This window comes from Lepidochelys kempii, chromosome 1 (genome assembly GCF_965140265.1).
Source record: "Lepidochelys kempii isolate rLepKem1 chromosome 1, rLepKem1.hap2, whole genome shotgun sequence".
NCBI classification, from domain to species: domain Eukaryota; kingdom Metazoa; phylum Chordata; order Testudines; family Cheloniidae; genus Lepidochelys; species Lepidochelys kempii.
This window is the reverse complement of record NC_133256.1, coordinates 263122514-263138902: the sequence shown is the minus strand read 5'-3', so window position 1 is coordinate 263138902 and position 16389 is coordinate 263122514. Positions and strand designations below refer to the sequence as shown.

Here is a 16389-nt window from a genome sequence, read left to right as displayed (position 1 = left end):
GAAAATAAAACACTCCGAAAACTTAACAATACACATAATTTATCGCGCGCGCGCACACACACACACACACACACACACACTCTGCAATTTCAAAACCAGACTAGTAATTAAGCTCTCGTTGTGAAAATGTGGGTGGCTCTTAAAAGAGCCTTTGTGGTTTTGAGGATGTTTCAACTTTAAAGGCCGATGGAAACTTAGCCCCCGAAGCCGTAGAGAGTGCGACCCTGGCGTTTCAGAGCATAAACTACGTCCATAGCAGTCACGGTCTTTCGCTTGGCATGTTCAGTGTAAGTGACAGCGTCACGGATCACGTTCTCTAAAAACACTTTCAGCACTCCTCGGGTTTCTTCATAGATCAAGCCAGAAATACGCTTTACGCCACCACGGCGCGCCAAACGACGAATAGCCGGCTTCGTGATACCCTGAATGTTATCACGGAGTACCTTGCGATGGCGCTTAGCACCCCCCTTTCCCAAGCCCTTACCACCTTTGCCGCGACCAGACATAGTGCTACGACCTTACAACCACCGCTCTCAGAAAATCAGAACGAGCGAGTTGCTTCGGCTTGTTCTACTCTCCGTATATGGTCTGGGAGCCGACCTGTTTGAGAACTCTCAAGAAAAGGGGTGGAGCCTTGGCCCTGTTTTCCACTGAACTCCCCCTCCTCCGGTTGCCGATGCCTGCATAAGGCGTGCTTCGGAAGAAAAGAGGCGGGTTAGTGAGTTTGCTGTCCCTCCTCTCCTCTTCCTTCCCAGCCCACCCGCCGTTGGTGGCAGGGGTACGCTGCTCTAGATTTGAATTAAAGAAGGAAGCTAAAATAGATAGATTCGATCCGATCCAGGATAAGTCCTTCGTTTGTAATACCGAGACACACTGTCAAAACTAGATGGTCACAATGATCCCTTCTGGCCTTAGAATCCACGAAAAAGTCCTGCTTGCAGCAATTAGGATTGTAATGCAACCCCGCGGTTTCTGGCAATATCGCCCGTCTCTGTGAATTGTGCAAAATAAGAGCCACTTCCCAGCTGAACTTTGTATTTGTCCTTAGCTTATGATCTTCCTTTCGGGAGGGTCTTCCATCCAGAGATCTTCATATTTGTGGCTTTTTTTTTTTTTAAACCATCCTCTGATTTTCAAACATTTACAGACTGCATCAAAATCTGACCAATCAGGTTTCCGGACGCATCGTCTCTCCCCTGTGTTTTCCAAAGGCTGTACAGGGAGGGTTAATGTGAACGAAACGTGCACATTTCTTCATCAAAAGATAAAGCGGGGGACACCGCATTTTTTTCTTCCATTCCTTAAATTTGTTCATTTGGTGGTATGCTCATTCTTACTGTTTCTTTCACAGTACATGTGACACAGTCACAGTGTGACTCATGCATAAAAACGACTACAGAAATAATCGCTCACAAAACCAGCCTGCTTTCCCATTCCAGAGAAAGGAACTCGTTCCTCTACCTCAGAGGCAGAAATCGTTGTTTCATGTTGGGAAGGGGTCAGCTTCTGAATTGCTTAGATGCAAAGGGGGGGCTCGGGGGCAATACTTAGAAAAGGAGTTTATACCTGCACGTGTGGCAAGGCAAAGGCTACACTGTACCCGTTTAGTAGGAACCCTCATATCTTTGGAAAGCATGGGTGGACGTTATCTGAAGGGGGTTCTCAAAAGCCCTTGAAAAACTTGTCGCCCTTTCTCATTCCTTAGCAGCAGCAGGAGAGGTCACTTTGGATGGGCTATCACCAGCAGGAGAGTGAATTTGTGGGGGGGTGGGGGGGTGGAGGGTGAGAAAACCTGGATTTGTGCTGGAAATGGCCCACCTGATCATCACTTTAGATAAGCTATTACCAGCAGGACAGTGGGGTGGGAGGAGGTATTGTTTCATATTCTCTGTGTGTATATAAAGTCTGCTGCAGTTTCCACGGTATGCATCCGATGAAGTGAGCTGTAGCTCACGAAAGCTTATGCTCAAATAAATTGGTTAGTCTCTAAGGTGCCACAAGTACTCCTTTTCTTTTTGTCCTCTGATGGACGTTGTTCTTGTTGTTGTTGTTTTTTAAGCCGCAGGAGTTTTAAACGATACAACATTCTGGTTACTTTTCCTATTTACTACTGATGATTATTTTTAAATAGATACCTTTTGTTCATGCCTCTCAGTCTCACAGGAGGATTACTAGTACTCTGAATACCAGGTTATTTCTCCCTGAACAAAGAGAGAACACTACAAGAAGCCGGCAGAACTTCAGTTGCACATAGATATGTTTGCAAAGTAGGAGTTCTAACAAATGGGAAACATAGAGGTTTCCCTTATTAATTATTTCAGATAATCCCAACACTGACCAGGACTGCATATTGTGCAACTGAAAGTCTGTGACTTGAAATAGGCAGCTAAATGTCATACCCTAAAAAACTTGACGCTAGTACAAGTTTGCCAGGTCTCAGAGTGGCAGGTAAGACCATGTGCTCTTCCTGTGGTTTTCCAAAAGTGAGGTTGTAAGTGAAAGTCAATACCAAAGACAGAAGGTACATTTTCTATCTTTGCTCTTATTTTCTTTCCCCTTTTGTGCACATTTTTCTCGTTTTGTCTTTCTCATAACCATACATCTAAGGGTAGCCTAGGATTCCTTCTTACCTGTAAGGGGTTAAGAAGCTCAAATAACCTGGTTGGCACCTGACCAAAAGGACCAATGGGGAAAGAAAATACTTTCAAATCTTGGGGGAGGGGCTTAGTTTGTGTGTGTTCTCTTGGGAAGCAGAGAAGCATCAGCTCAGAAAACTCCTTCTCCTATAAACCATCCTAAAATGAGTCTCAATATTGCAAAAAGAGTAAGTAAGGCAAGGCGCATTAGGATTATCTTTTGTTTTAGCTTGTGCATTTTCCCTTTGCTAGAGGGAGGTGTATTCCTGTATTTTGTAACTTTGAAACTAAGCCTAGAGGGAGTTCTGCTGTGTTTTTGAATCTTTTGTTACCCTGTAAAGTTATCTTCCACCCTGATTTTACAGAGGTGTGATTCTTTTACCTTTTTTAAAAACCTGATTGATTTTTTTCAATGCCCTAAGACCCAGGGGGGTTGATCTGTGCTCACTTTGGAAACAATCGGTTAGGATATTATTCTCAAGCCTCCCCAGGAAAGGGGCTTGGGGATATTTTGGGGGAATAGGAACTCCAAGTGGTCCTTTCCCTGATTCTTTGTCTAAATCACTTGGTGGTGGCAGCATACCCTCCAAGGACAAAGGATTTGTGCTTTGGGGAAGTTTTTAATCTAAGCTGGTAGAAATAAGCTTAGGGGGGCTTTCATGCGGGTCCCCACATCTGTACCCCAAAGTTCAGAGCGGGGAGGGAACCCTGACAGTCTTCTAGGAAATGAGATCAGATTTTTACAACTGTAGCAACAGCAACAAAAACAGCGCCAGCCAATCTCAACTAACTTGTCTTTTCCCTAGGGGACAGTAGTTACCATCTTTACTATAATCAAAGAGACTGTCAAACAAGGTTTAGATGGTTTGTTTTTGTTTGTGTTTTTCCTTTAAACACTGGCTACAGATGCAGGGAAAGGGAACAAGGGATGTTGTTAAAGTGAAAGCCTTACTTATTAATATTTTACTTTTCAAATACTTTAACTTTTTCTTCCTTTTCTGTGTCTTTAATACAAGGATTCGATCCAAGAAGAAGTGGTTTTTTACCCACGAAAGCTTATGCCCAAATAAATCTGTTAGTTTTTAAGGTGCCACCAGACTCCTTGTTGTTTTTTTAAAAAAGTATATATATCAACTTTGTAATGGTAGAAAGGTGAGCTGCCCCTTTAAAAATAGGATGGGGGTATTTTGAGAATTAGGCCAAGAAATTGACGTAATTGTGAGCTCTCTGTAAAATGTATGTAAATATTAATAAGTTGCCACAATAACCTGTAACAACAAATTTTGATGTCATAAGGTCTGAAAAGGAGGCAGAAAGACTGAATTAGTTTACATTAAAAGGTCTACTGGTATATTTCAATATCTGTTTTAAGATCTTGCTTGGTAAACAAGAGAATGTGGATCCATAAATCAGTGAACCAAAATTGGTGTGTTGGATATTAGGCCTAAATGGTGGGCAAAATTATGAGGGGATTGGCTATTCTACTCATCATTCTCTTTTTTGGGTCCTGAAAGAAAAAGATTTGGCTGTGTGTGGAATAGACAGAGGCCTCTGAAGCAAGTTTCAGCATCATGGCTGTCATCCCCACCATCACCTGTGACCCTTGCCCTTCATCATCCTCATCCTGAGACTGTGATGTCTACCAGACCTGGCCAGAGAGAGGAACACAGATAACATTGACATCTAGCAGCTCCAGCTGAATTGTATACACCACCTTGGATGAAATGGGTTTGGACTTTAACAACAACAGCTCCAGCCCATGTCAACAAACTTCTTATCTTCTCCCCAAAAGGACATTTATTACCATCTTTGATACCATCACAGGGGTTTTCCTTCTAAAACTCTCTCCAGCTAAAGGGAAAGAGAACAAAGGATATTGTTAAAATTCAAGCCTTGTTTAATATTTTACATTTCTATGTTTGAACTGCTTTTTCCTATTCTATATCTTTAATAAAAAAAGTTAAACGGATGTATAATAATGGGCTTGTCAACCCCAAACCTTATTTAATTCTAGCAGAGTGCATCAATTGCACATCACAACATTCATAGTCTACACCAGTGCAATCTCATTGACATCAATATAATTGCCACAAAGAAAAAGTTCAGCCATTTGTCAAGGTTGGAGGAAAATACATTGTATTGCCCACATTAAAATGTTCGCACAATTGTTGTCTTTAGATGCTTAAGCTCCTCCATGCTTTAAGGTACATACTTAACGTTAAGCAGATTGGCCACAAAAGTGTCAGGGATATCCTTTTTGTTATCCCCATGAACATCTACCCCAGTGTGGCCAAGTTGTTAGCCTCTGAAAACTCTCAATCCGTACATGTTCAGCAGAGCATTTTTCCTTTGGCAACTAAATTGTCTGAAGTTTGGCTTCCCTTACTATTGTCCCCCCTCAGACCGTTGAGCAAAAACTCCTGGCATCTACGAAGGATCACTATGGTTTCAGGCACTGGAAATTAAAGCAGGGAGACTGTCTTTTCTGTAGTTTCCATGCCCCCATTTTTGGCACGCAGGCAGGATGAAGGAGTATATATTCTAACTCAGGGGTTCTCAAACTGGGGGCTGGGACCCTTCAGTGAGTCATGAACTTATTACCTGTGGGGCCGTGAGCTGTCAGCCTCCACCCCAAACCCCGCTTTTCCTCCAGCATTTATAATGGTGTTAAATATATTTAAATGTGTTTTTAATTTATAGGGGAGGCGGTGTCGCACTCAGAGGCTTGCTATGTGAAAGGGGTCACCAGTACAAAAGTGTGAGAACCACTTTTCTACTGGAATACAGAGGGGCGAGGAGCTTGGTGAGGGAGCAGGAGACAGGAGATGGTGAAGGGGGAGGACTAGAACATGGACAAGTTAGAAGGGCCTTTATAGACGGGGGTCACACTAAAGATGGAAAGGGGAAGAAGGGTCTTTAACTATAAAAAACACTCCCCTCTAGAGTCTGGAATAAAACCTAGGATTCCTGAATCTCAACATTCTTGTGTTGTAAGAAAATATCTGTAAAACCCTCTGAAACAAATGTGTTTCCTTTTTCTCCAACGGCAGGTCCACATACTGGATATCAATCTCAACCCGTTGTTATCAGTTGGACCAACTAACAGAGGTTTACACTAGATATAAATGTCCCTCCCAACCCTTAGGGAATTCCTAATGTATCCAGGTGAAGGTCATTCTGAGAAGCATCAGTAAGATGTGATTTCTAGAGAATTGGTTAAAAGACTGAAAACACAGCCTGGGAGAGAAACAAGGATAGAAAGCGGACGTGGCGATGGAGGAGAGTATGAACAGAACGGGTATTAATCAAGGAAAGAGAGAACAAACTGAAAAATGCCCCCTCCCCCTCCCGCCTCCTTAGTAGTGCTCTGATTTCAGAGAATAAAGGTTTCCAAGTAAGTGCCAGACGAATCTGATTTGAAGATAAACAAAAATCCCCGTGTGAGGAGGTATCAATTTACATGGGAAACTAGTGATTCCCCCTACCCCCAATAAAAGAAGGGGGGACGAGTTGCCACAGGCCAATCCTTGCAGAGCGCGGGCTTTTCAAATCCACCAACGGGATTGATCCTGATCCCACCACTGTCGGCTGGCAGAAGAGAGAGAGAGAGAGAGAGAGAGAGAGTGTAGATCACGCAGTTTTCCCTCACACACTGTCCTCTCACTCTCCCCTCCTCCTAGACAATAAATCCTGTCCGAACCGAAGCTGATGTGCGAGGAATGGCCCCCTTCCTCCCCTCCCCCTCCCTTTACACAATAAGCATGATTGTTAAAGCTCGTTCATCTCAGGGTTGTTTTGTTTTTTTTTTTTCTAAATGGGTAGGGGAGAAAACCTCTTTAGCTGCTAGTAATCATTTGGGCCGATCCTCTAGATTGATTTTAATACACTCCTCTAAAAAAGAAATGAACCAGCGTCCCGCATTTTAAAGAATGGATACCATGTTGTTTCTTGTCGCGGGCAAAGAAGGAAAATGTACGAAACCGATCACTTTATGTCTCCCTCTTTTGTATTACTTTCGTTTCTTAAAGTTGTGCGCCTCATGAAAAGCAGCACGAGGCTACTGAGGTGAACCTGGTGTTTCAGCTCCTCTGGGAAAGGGTGGGTGGCTCTTAAAAGAGCCGTTGGATTTCTCTGTATGACAAATTTCTTTCTAACCCTTTTACTTCTTCTTGAGCGCTGCCTTCTTAGCCTTCGTTGCTTTTGGCTTCGTCGGCTTGGGCTTGGCCGCCTTGGGCTTCACTGCTTTGGCCTTAGCCGGGCTCTTGGCTGCCTTCTTAGGCTTGGCGGCAGCTTTCACCTTTTTCGGGCTCTTGGCTGACTTCTTGGCCGCGGCTGCTGCTGGTTTCTTGACTTTTTTCGGGCTCTTTTTCACCGCCGCAGCCTTTTTAGGTTTCTTGGCAGCTGGTTTCTTAGGCTTTGCCACTGGTTTTTTCTTGGACGCCTTCTCCTTAGTCTCATCCGGATTCTTGTTGAGTTTAAAAGAACCGGATGCGCCAGTACCTTTGGTCTGCACCAAGGTGCCCTTGCTCACCAGGCTCTTGAGCCCGAGCTTGATGCGGCTGTTGCTTTTTTCCACATCGTACCCTCCGGCGGCCAGAGCCTTCTTAAGGGCGGCCAGCGAGACCCCTTTGCGCTCCTTGGATGCGGACACCGCCTTGGTGATCAGCTCGGTCACGCTGGGACCTGGAGGCTTGCGGGCTTTAGAGCCTCCTGCCGCCTTCTTCGGTTTTTTAGCAGAGGTTTTTGCCCCAGGACCGGAGACAGCAGGAGCTGCGACAGGCGCCGTTTCCGACATAGTGATTCGTATTTTCTAAAATCAGAAAAAGAAAAAAAAAAAGTAAGACTAGAGAAAGGCAGGCGGCTGGTATTTATAGAGAGGAGCTGCTCTGTGATTGGCGCATTAAAGAGCCCGCCCCACTGAAAGCAAACAGATCTCTTCTCCTCTCTCTGTGTTTCTTCGGAGTTAAAAAGGGGTATTTTTTGCTAAATATCTATCACCAAATCACCCTATTTCTTAGCTGGGTGAAGGGGAAACAGGGCATTTTCATTCAGTAGAGTTTCCAGTAGGAGAGACTAAAGATGAGCTAAAAAAATGCCAATAAATCCTGAGACCTGGGGTTGGAGAGACCTCTGAAGAGAGAAACTTTAGTTTTTCGTTGTAAATTTAAACCATATCACTGTCAATAAAATCACATGTACAATTATATCTCATTCTTTAGAAGGTTTTCTCCAAATCAAGGTACAAAGCCAGTTATTTGAAGTAATGTTGTCAGTGTAAAATGATTTCAAAAAGAAGAAAGTAACACAAGCTCATCCTTGTGCTTTGAATAAGGATTAAGAATTGGCTCTCTTAACCAACTATTCTACCCCCTAAAACACTTAATTCTGTTGAAAAAATCCATTATAGAAAACAACAGAGAGCTGATCAAATACCTCAGGAAGGATGTTTATGTTCCAGGAATTGTATATAAAAGTAGCTGTGATGTACCTTTTTTGCTATTTTAATAGAAGATAAACAAGATGTCATTATTATTTTGTAAAGTTCAAATTCATTTTACTGTACTGCTCTTTAACTTAATTTTATTCCAAGAAAGTCACTTCTGTTCATTAAAAGCAGTAGCCATTTTTTAAATGATAGTGTTCTGAACTTTAATTTAAAATAGAACTATTAGGGTGTTTGTTTCATTATAGTCTGTTAAAACTCGTAGAAAGTCAGAAGCAATGCTTCAATAAAAATCTAAACCATATGGAGAATTAAAGATCAAAATCTAATCAATCAGTGCTTTTTTTATTCTTTAGCTTTAACATATTATATCAAAATGGCTTCTGTAGTGAGGAAAAATCAATGTTAACCGTGTGATTTAGTCATATCTGTATTGCATCAAGAACTGAATGAGATTTTTAATCTGTTCTGCAACATTACTACAAGATGATTCACTGTTTTGTTTTTTTAAAAGTGATAGGGACATTCGAACAGTTTCAAACCCAATATATATATATATTTTTAATAAAATGTAAAATTCCGGATAGGGGTTGGGGGAGGAGGCTAATTTATTCATAATTTACCTTAGAGTTGCAAAAAATTGAGGAAATCGTTTTTCTTTCAATTCTGCAATGGTAATTAGCTCTTACTTGTGATTATATTGGGTGAAAACTAGGCCACAATCAGCTACTAAACAACGGTGAAGACACCCAATTTTAGATTGAATGTAATATAGTACAATAATAATAATATTTAAAAATAATTAATAAAAATGCAAAACATAATATCTGACCAGTCTGCAACAAATAATGAGCAAATATTTACTATTCTGAAACTCCACTGGTTGTTTAGGAAATATAAGAGGTCTTTCCTCTCTCCCCTTCCCCTCTCGTACCCCCGCCCCCCCAGACACACGGGTTATGCTGTGGATAGGGCTCTAAAGTAATAGTAGGTATATGTCATCCAATCCCAGGTTAAAGGGAGAGAAGTTGTTGTGACATTTCAGCAATCACCCAGACCAGTAAGGGGTTCTGTCACCACCCGACTTGTAACTTTGAATGCCTGTCGCTGTGCAGCTATGGGCTCAGCCTTGACACCAGTAGATAGCCTACAAGCATAAAGGTCTCAGCCTGGCTTCCACCAGACTAGTTACTCCTTGTCGGGTGACCTCAGCAGCCCTTCCCATCTTGTCTCCTCAATCTATACCAAGTTCTTAACTACTAGACACTCAGAAGATGCAGTTTTGTTTATTTACAATGAATGTACAAATGCCTGCATCTCAGAACACAGAAGGAATCAAGCAGGAAAACAGCTTCTTTTGCTCAGAGCACCGACAACATCCTTCTCAGCTTGTACCCCTGACTCAGAAAAACTCTCCCCAGATTTCTTTCAGAGTCAGATACTGCTTACAGCTGCTTCTTCCAGATGTCTGTCTGTCTCTCAGACCATGTCTACACTATGGGGACTATAGAAGCATAGCTATGGTGCCGTAGCGATACTGTCATAATCCCATAGCGTAGACAAAGACTACAGCGATGGAAGGGCTTTTTCTCTCTCTTTAGAAACACCACCTCCCTGAGTGAGAGTAGATAGGTGAAAAATTCTTCCGGTGACCTAGCTGCATCTATACCAGCAGTTAGGTCAGCAAATCTATGGCATTCATAGGTGTGGCTGTTTCACACCCCAGAGTACTGTAGCTATGTCAGTCTAAATTTTAAGTGTGGACTTAATTGTGCGTCAATTTGAATATTTTCTCTCCTCTCCCGCCCCCACCACCTTACCCAAAACAATACTCAGCAAAACCCATCCACATACTTAGTCCAAAAACTCCTTGGGAAGTTCACAAATCCTTTGTCACTGAATTTAGTATATTATTAGTAGTGTGTGTGAATACTGGGCTGCTTGCTTCAGCACTGCGTGCACTCACCAGGAGGGCTTGTATCAATGTGCAGTGCACCATGAATCCGGAGCCTCGTGTGCAATGTGCCAGCACCTGACAGGATGCCTTTGGGGAAATTTTTGCAGTGTCTGACAGGATAGAAACGATTCTCCTAGGGATTTCTAGAGCCTGGGGTCATGATCTTAGCATGCAACTTTGTCCCTCCCATAATACCGTCCATATCCCATATTTTTTGTGCCTTTTTTCCCCCCTAAATTCCACAAGCTAGTGTGGCACTTTTTGGTGCCCACCATCTCCAACAGAAGCGTGGAGCCTGCACAGCTCTATACTCGTCTCAGGAATGTTGCAAATACAGGTCACTCATTTCTCCTGTATTTGCAGACCTGCAGGAAGTACTGCAACAACTGGGAACGTGATGACTGCTTGGAGGACAGCTTTCTGTGCAATAGAGCAGGAAAAAAAAATCAAGTTTGTTAGTGGCATTCACGGAGCTGCTGCAAATGGTTGAGCACCAGTTCTGGGCCCAAGAAATGAGCAATGACTGGATACTCACCAGTGGAGGGAGAGAAGACCTCACATTTACTCTCAATCAACCAGAAATCACTATGTGGCAAGTAACATCACTCTCTGGGTTAGAAACACAGCTTATTTGTAGATTCATGGATTCTAAGCCAGAAGGGACCATTTTGATTTTCTAGTCTGACCACCTGTATAAAAAAGGCCATAGAACTTCCCCAAAATAATTCTTGTTTGTACTAGAGCATATCTTTTAGAAAAATAGCCAATCTTGGTTTAAAAATTGCTAATGATGGAAAACCCACCACAGTGTGGATACTATTTACCTCCCTAGGTCACAGGAGTATGCATTATGGTAGCCTTTTCCCATAAGTCTCCTTCCTCATTCAGGACACAGGACGTACCTTCCCAGGGAGACTGTTGTCTGTACAACCCCTACTTCTTTTGTTGCAGAAACTGGAAGGTGTACAGTGAAAGAGGCAGGGAATCGCAGGAAGGTCTCATGGGGAAGGCAATGGGATGCTGTATGGGAGAATGCTTTCCTGACTCTGCCACAGAGTTCCTATATGATCCTAGTCAAGTCACTTAAACCAAACATTTATGGCAGACTGTCACTAATTGTGTGTTCCCCATTTTCTTATACAACTTCTTACTCTGGGTCTGGTTTACAAAAGTGCCAAACAATTGAAGTCAATGGGAGTTGTACTTTGAACCTATAACATGCTGTATAATGCTAAGTAATTTGGAAAATCAGGTCCTAGGAATCAGGTCCAATCTAAATTAGTGGATATTTTTGTCTTTAATCTCTCTGTGCCTCACCTCTCTATCTATCTGTAAAATAGGGAGAATACTGTCCCCTCACCTCACAGGGGTTTTGTGAAAAGGGATTCATTAATATCTGTGAAGCAGTCAGATGTTGTAGGAAGGTACTCTATAGAAAAGCCCATGAGGAATAAATAATTCTCTCTTCAAAACTTGTGTGTAAGAAATAAGGCATGGAGTCACAAACTGAAGAATGAAGTGAAAACAAAATGTTGGATAGTTGCACACTAAAGTCTGGTCTACACTACAGACCTACAGAAGTATAACTATGTCACTCAGGGGTGTGAAAAACCCCCTCCCGAGTGATGTAGTTATACGGACCTAATCCCTCCCCCAACCCCATGTAGACAGCACTAGGTGGGCAGAAGAGATTCTTCTGCTGACATAGCTACTGCCTCAAGAGGGATGGATTAACTATGCAGATGGGAGAGTTCTCTCTGGTCTGCTTGGAGTAGCTCCATGAAAGCACTACAGCAGCACAGCTGGAGTGTCATTTTAAGTGTACATTTGCTCTAAGTGAACATTGTCCATTCTGTGTAGCGAGTGAGGCAGCAATACTATACAAAAAATAGTATGTAATCATGGATTGTCAGTAGAGCCTGCATTATACGAATTTTCACAAGGGGGAGGGGCTGAACTGAAGTTCACAAGCAACCTTAATTCCTGCATTTTCTAACTTTTGAATGGCACTGCTACCTTAATAAATGTGCTTTTAATCTAGCTTTTCGTTGTGTAATGGAATAGAATACACTCCAGAAACTTAGAGTGGGAAATTATTCAAGAATAGTGAAGGACAAAAGGAAGGAAGCTCACTCTGGAGCTGCTCTGAATTATATATCAGGGGAGCAGGTTTACAGAATCCTTGGTTTAGCTTTGGCTTTGTACAGTGGGCTGAAAATTACACTCTAAGTGGCTCAGCATCCTCAGGTCTGCAGGGTGTGCACTGCTGAGAAGACAACCAATTTATACCCTGCTGAGTGAGGACTCTGACTTTATTACTGCTCTGTTTTGGATTACAGGCCTTTGAACTTCCTCCACATATCGGGGCAATTGGGAATATCCCAGACAATCCACATACAAGATGAGAGAGGCATAGTTTATTTCTTATTATCTTTCACAGAAAATCAGAAGAATTAAAATGCTGATACCTCGTTCCTGTTTCTAAGATTACAGGAATGGCTTCTGGTGACAAGGGCAGAAAACAAGGCTGCATTAATAATGCGTTCTCATTCTAATTTGAAGATTATCATTTTGTGTCCCTTCACAGATCTCCTTCAGCACAGACCCTATTGGAAATATTTGGCGACAACCCCAGATAGGTTTGTAACCATCAGGAAACCATTACTGAGCCTTTAATTAACAGCCTGGTGTTAGTGCAATACATAAAGGATAGAAAGCAAAGGCTCACCAGAGAACAAAAAGAGACTAGCTCTTTTCAGGAAGTTTGATTTTTTTTTAAACGGAGTAATTGAAAAATGACATTATTCTCTAGTTTAGACACTAGACACAAAATGCAACTTTATAGAGGAAAACGAACAATGGATTGGCAAAATTAAAAACCAGGATGTACAGTGTAAAGTTGAAAGTTAGACCACTCACTGTCAGGGATAATAAGTCTCTTCACAGGATGAGGACAAATCACCCAGGAAATTTATCTAGCTTCTGGATAATCCTCTCTTTGGTGAAGAGTTTGGCTGCAACCTTCTAAATAATGAATTTTAGGGAGCCGTGGGGAAGAGAATGTGCTATCCTTTGGATGCCAGGGCATTTGTTTGGAGGGCTCTTCTGGTTCCTCATATCCTTTACAGTATGGCTCCTAAAGTACTCATCTTCCCATTGGCTATCATCCAGATATCTGCACAAACTCTCCTAACCCAAGTGTGGTTCAGATACACAGTGCACCTTTATACTATTTATCTAGCAGCATGAGGTTTGGCATACATGTCTGCCAGTCCTGGGGGGGAAGCATAGCTAGGGTTGCCAATTTTGGTTGGACATATTCCTGGAGGTTTCATAACATGACATAGTATTTAATTTGAAGATTAATCTTTAATTCCTGGAGACTCCAGGACATTTCTGGACGATTGGCAACCTTAAGCCTAGCACACAATATGGCTGCTTTCTGGGTTTCACCCTCTGTCTGTCTTGGCACCCATTACATGATACTTGAGTGTCTTCTGTCCTCAGAGCCACCTGAAAAACCCAGCAGAGCCCTGGGCCTAGGGAGTTACACATGACGGGCATTTGTGGGTTCCAAAGGGAATGGAAAGCATTTAACAACCCTCATTTTTTCCTCACCCCATGACAGGGGTCTACAACTCATGGTTTTGCTGAGCATAGAGATGGACAGACTCATTTCCTGAAGAAAATAACTGGGAATGTACTAGAGAAGGGAAAGATCACATTTAATAGGAGTTCCCTCAATAGCAAAGACACGGTACTAGAGAAGTAGTTCCATAGTTCAGGTATGTGGTTTTCAAATAAGAACGAAATAGGAACCATAGTTATCTAAACAGTTAAGTGAGAAAACAAAGTTTGCATTCTTGTTTCATTTCTCTGAAATATGATTTATAGAAACATTTCATGTGTTTCATCTTGTAAAAACCAAAGTAATTAATTTTACTAGAAAGGGGTTTATCCAGTCAAAACCCTGCATCCACTTACACCCACAGCTCCTTTGATTACAATGTACCATTGCCCTATTAATACATATCATATAATATATTGCTTGAAATGGTCAGACTGTATCCTCCAACTTTTATTTTAATAACACAAACATTTAGAATCAAAATGTGCATATGGATTTGAGGATTCATTCCTGAGATAGTGCTGAAGGTTGCTGGTAAGTACAACTTATAGCAGTCAACCTCACAACCAGAGAATTTTGATCCAGCTCTTATGGACGACCATCCCTTACAATGGTCAAATGGAGGGGTCTATCTTTACCAACAAGATGGGGAAACTTGCATGTCAGGTCCATGTGAAAAGAAAAACTGCATCAGCTTCTAAAAAAACCCTTGATATTTTTATTCTAAGCAGGGGTTTTGTTGCTTGACCTTGTGTGTGTGTGTATATATATATATAATTTATTGAGAGAAAAAAATAGTTTTGCCTCTAATTCTGAAAGCAATGAGGTTCCATGGCTGTTCTTATCTCTTGCGGAAGTAAATTCTATTGTCTAAAAATGTGTTTCCTGCACACAGAAGTCGCCTCTTCTGGTCACTAGGATAATACCAGAGGTGTCAGACCACTAGAAACACCTTTTGGGGGTACATTGGCCAGATATCTCAGCAGGAGTTGCGAGCATCTTGCACTGTTAAGCCCCAACTGAGTCAGATTTACCACTGCAAGGGTCCCCAATCTGAGCTGTGTCCTTTTACACAAAGGCAACTGTTAAGCTGTCTGGAGTGACTCCAGGGTACGAGTATTAGCCTCTGAGCAGACTGTTAAGAAGCACGGCACACATCCTAAACCGTATGTAAGATTTATACATAGATTTCACTAACCAAGTTGTGACGTTATTGACATGAATTGTGACCGTATAGATCATTGTTGTAATCAAGGTCCTGTAGTGGCACCAGATCTTGTACAAAGGAGGTTAAGAAAGGTGTCTATGGAAAGGTTATGATTTGCTGGTTATGATTAGTCTATCTGTATGCATGTATCATTTTTGTATATAAAGTTATAAGTATTGGCTTTATATTGTCTGTATTTCAAACTTGTGCTGTGCTTCTGGGTGATACCCCAGACAGTTTGGCATCTGTACTGCCTGGCCTGCTTGATGGCCCATTAAGGACCATCAGCTATATAACTGACCCATTGAGAGAAGGTAGATACACCTTGTGTCTCAGCAAGGCATGCAGGGACATGCCTATGGAGAGGACGCTAAGGCTTTCAAGCCATGTGCTGGGCAGCTTATGTTTGGAAGAAAGGTAGCACAGGCCACATGGCAAAAGACTATAAAAGGCAGCTGCATCATCTCCATTTTGTCTTCATTCCTGCTTCTTACCTCTGAAACAAAGGACTGAATGACCCATCATCATAAACTGTGGATGTACTATACTACAGAGAGTTGATTTGAGCCTGCAGTTTATTCTGCCACTGCTACAAGCCTGAACCAAGACCTTTGCCATTACTGTATGTAATTAATTCCATTTAACCAATTTTAATTCTCATTTATATTTCTTTCTGTTTATGAATAAACCTTTAGATTCTAAAGGATTGGTAACAGTGTGATTTGTGGGTAAGATCTAACTGGTATATTGACCTGAGTCTGGGACTTGGTCCTTTGGGATCGGGAGATCTTTTTTCTTTTACTGGGGTATTGGTTTTCATAACCATTCATCCCCATAATGAGTGGCACTGGTGGTGATACTGGGAAACTGGACTGTCTGAGGAAATTGCTTGTATGAATTCTGGTTAGCCAGTGGGATAAAACCAAAGTCCTCTCTGGCTGGTTTGGTGTGCCTTAGTAGTGGAACCCCAGTTCCACTGGCTGAACCCCAGCCTTGGGCTGTGACTGCCCTGCTCTAAGCAATTTGTCCTGAATTGATATTCTCAGTGGTGTCCCGCCAAAGGCCGCTTCATTACACAAGAATCAAGTGTGAACTCCTCAAGTGTTATAACAGCCTAACCATGGAGTCACAGACAGTTTCTTGGGTACTGAAGTCTATCTTTCCACCCAGTTCAGCTTGTTTTTGTGATAGATGGCCCCTTCCACCAAAACTCACAAGATTCGGGTTACTCCCAGTCCCAAAAGACCAATCATTTACCTCAGGGCAATTGTACCTTAGATCCCAGGAATGGGAAAACTACCTTATGAGAGGAGACTCAAAGAGCTTGGCTTGTTTAGCCTAACCAAAAGAAGGCTGAGGGGAGATATGACTGTTCTCTATAAATACATCAGAGGGATAAATGCCAAAGAGGGAGAGGAGTTGTTGAAGTTAATTACCAATGTGGAAACAAGAACAAATGGATACAAACTGGCCATCAACAAGTTTAGACTTGAAATTAGATGAAGGTTTCTGGAGAAG

The 16389-nt window shown here is 42.1% G+C and overlaps 2 protein-coding genes across 2 annotated transcripts; both read right to left on the bottom strand.

Annotated features, from left to right (window-relative positions):
* Positions 1-121: 121 nt before the first annotated feature.
* Positions 122-562, bottom strand: LOC140906561 (histone H4). Its single transcript, XM_073330693.1, has one exon. It carries the CDS (start codon positions 504-506, stop codon positions 195-197), a length of 312 nt encoding a protein of 103 aa, XP_073186794.1. The 5' UTR covers positions 507-562; the 3' UTR covers positions 122-194.
* A 5421-nt stretch (positions 563-5983) lies between these two features.
* Positions 5984-7475, bottom strand: LOC140906558 (histone H1.01-like). Its single transcript, XM_073330678.1, has one exon. The coding sequence runs from the start codon at positions 7429-7431 to the stop codon at positions 6796-6798; it is 636 nt and encodes a 211-aa protein (XP_073186779.1). The 5' UTR covers positions 7432-7475; the 3' UTR covers positions 5984-6795.
* Between the last annotated feature and the right edge of the window lie 8914 nt (positions 7476-16389).

Excerpts from the sequence above, each read along its gene's own strand:
- LOC140906561 (XM_073330693.1), bottom strand. The coding sequence starts at position 506 with ATGTCTGGTCGCGGCAAAGGTGGTAAGGGCTTGGGAAAGGGGGGTGCT.
- LOC140906558 (XM_073330678.1), bottom strand. The coding sequence starts at position 7,431 with ATGTCGGAAACGGCGCCTGTCGCAGCTCCTGCTGTCTCCGGTCCTGGG.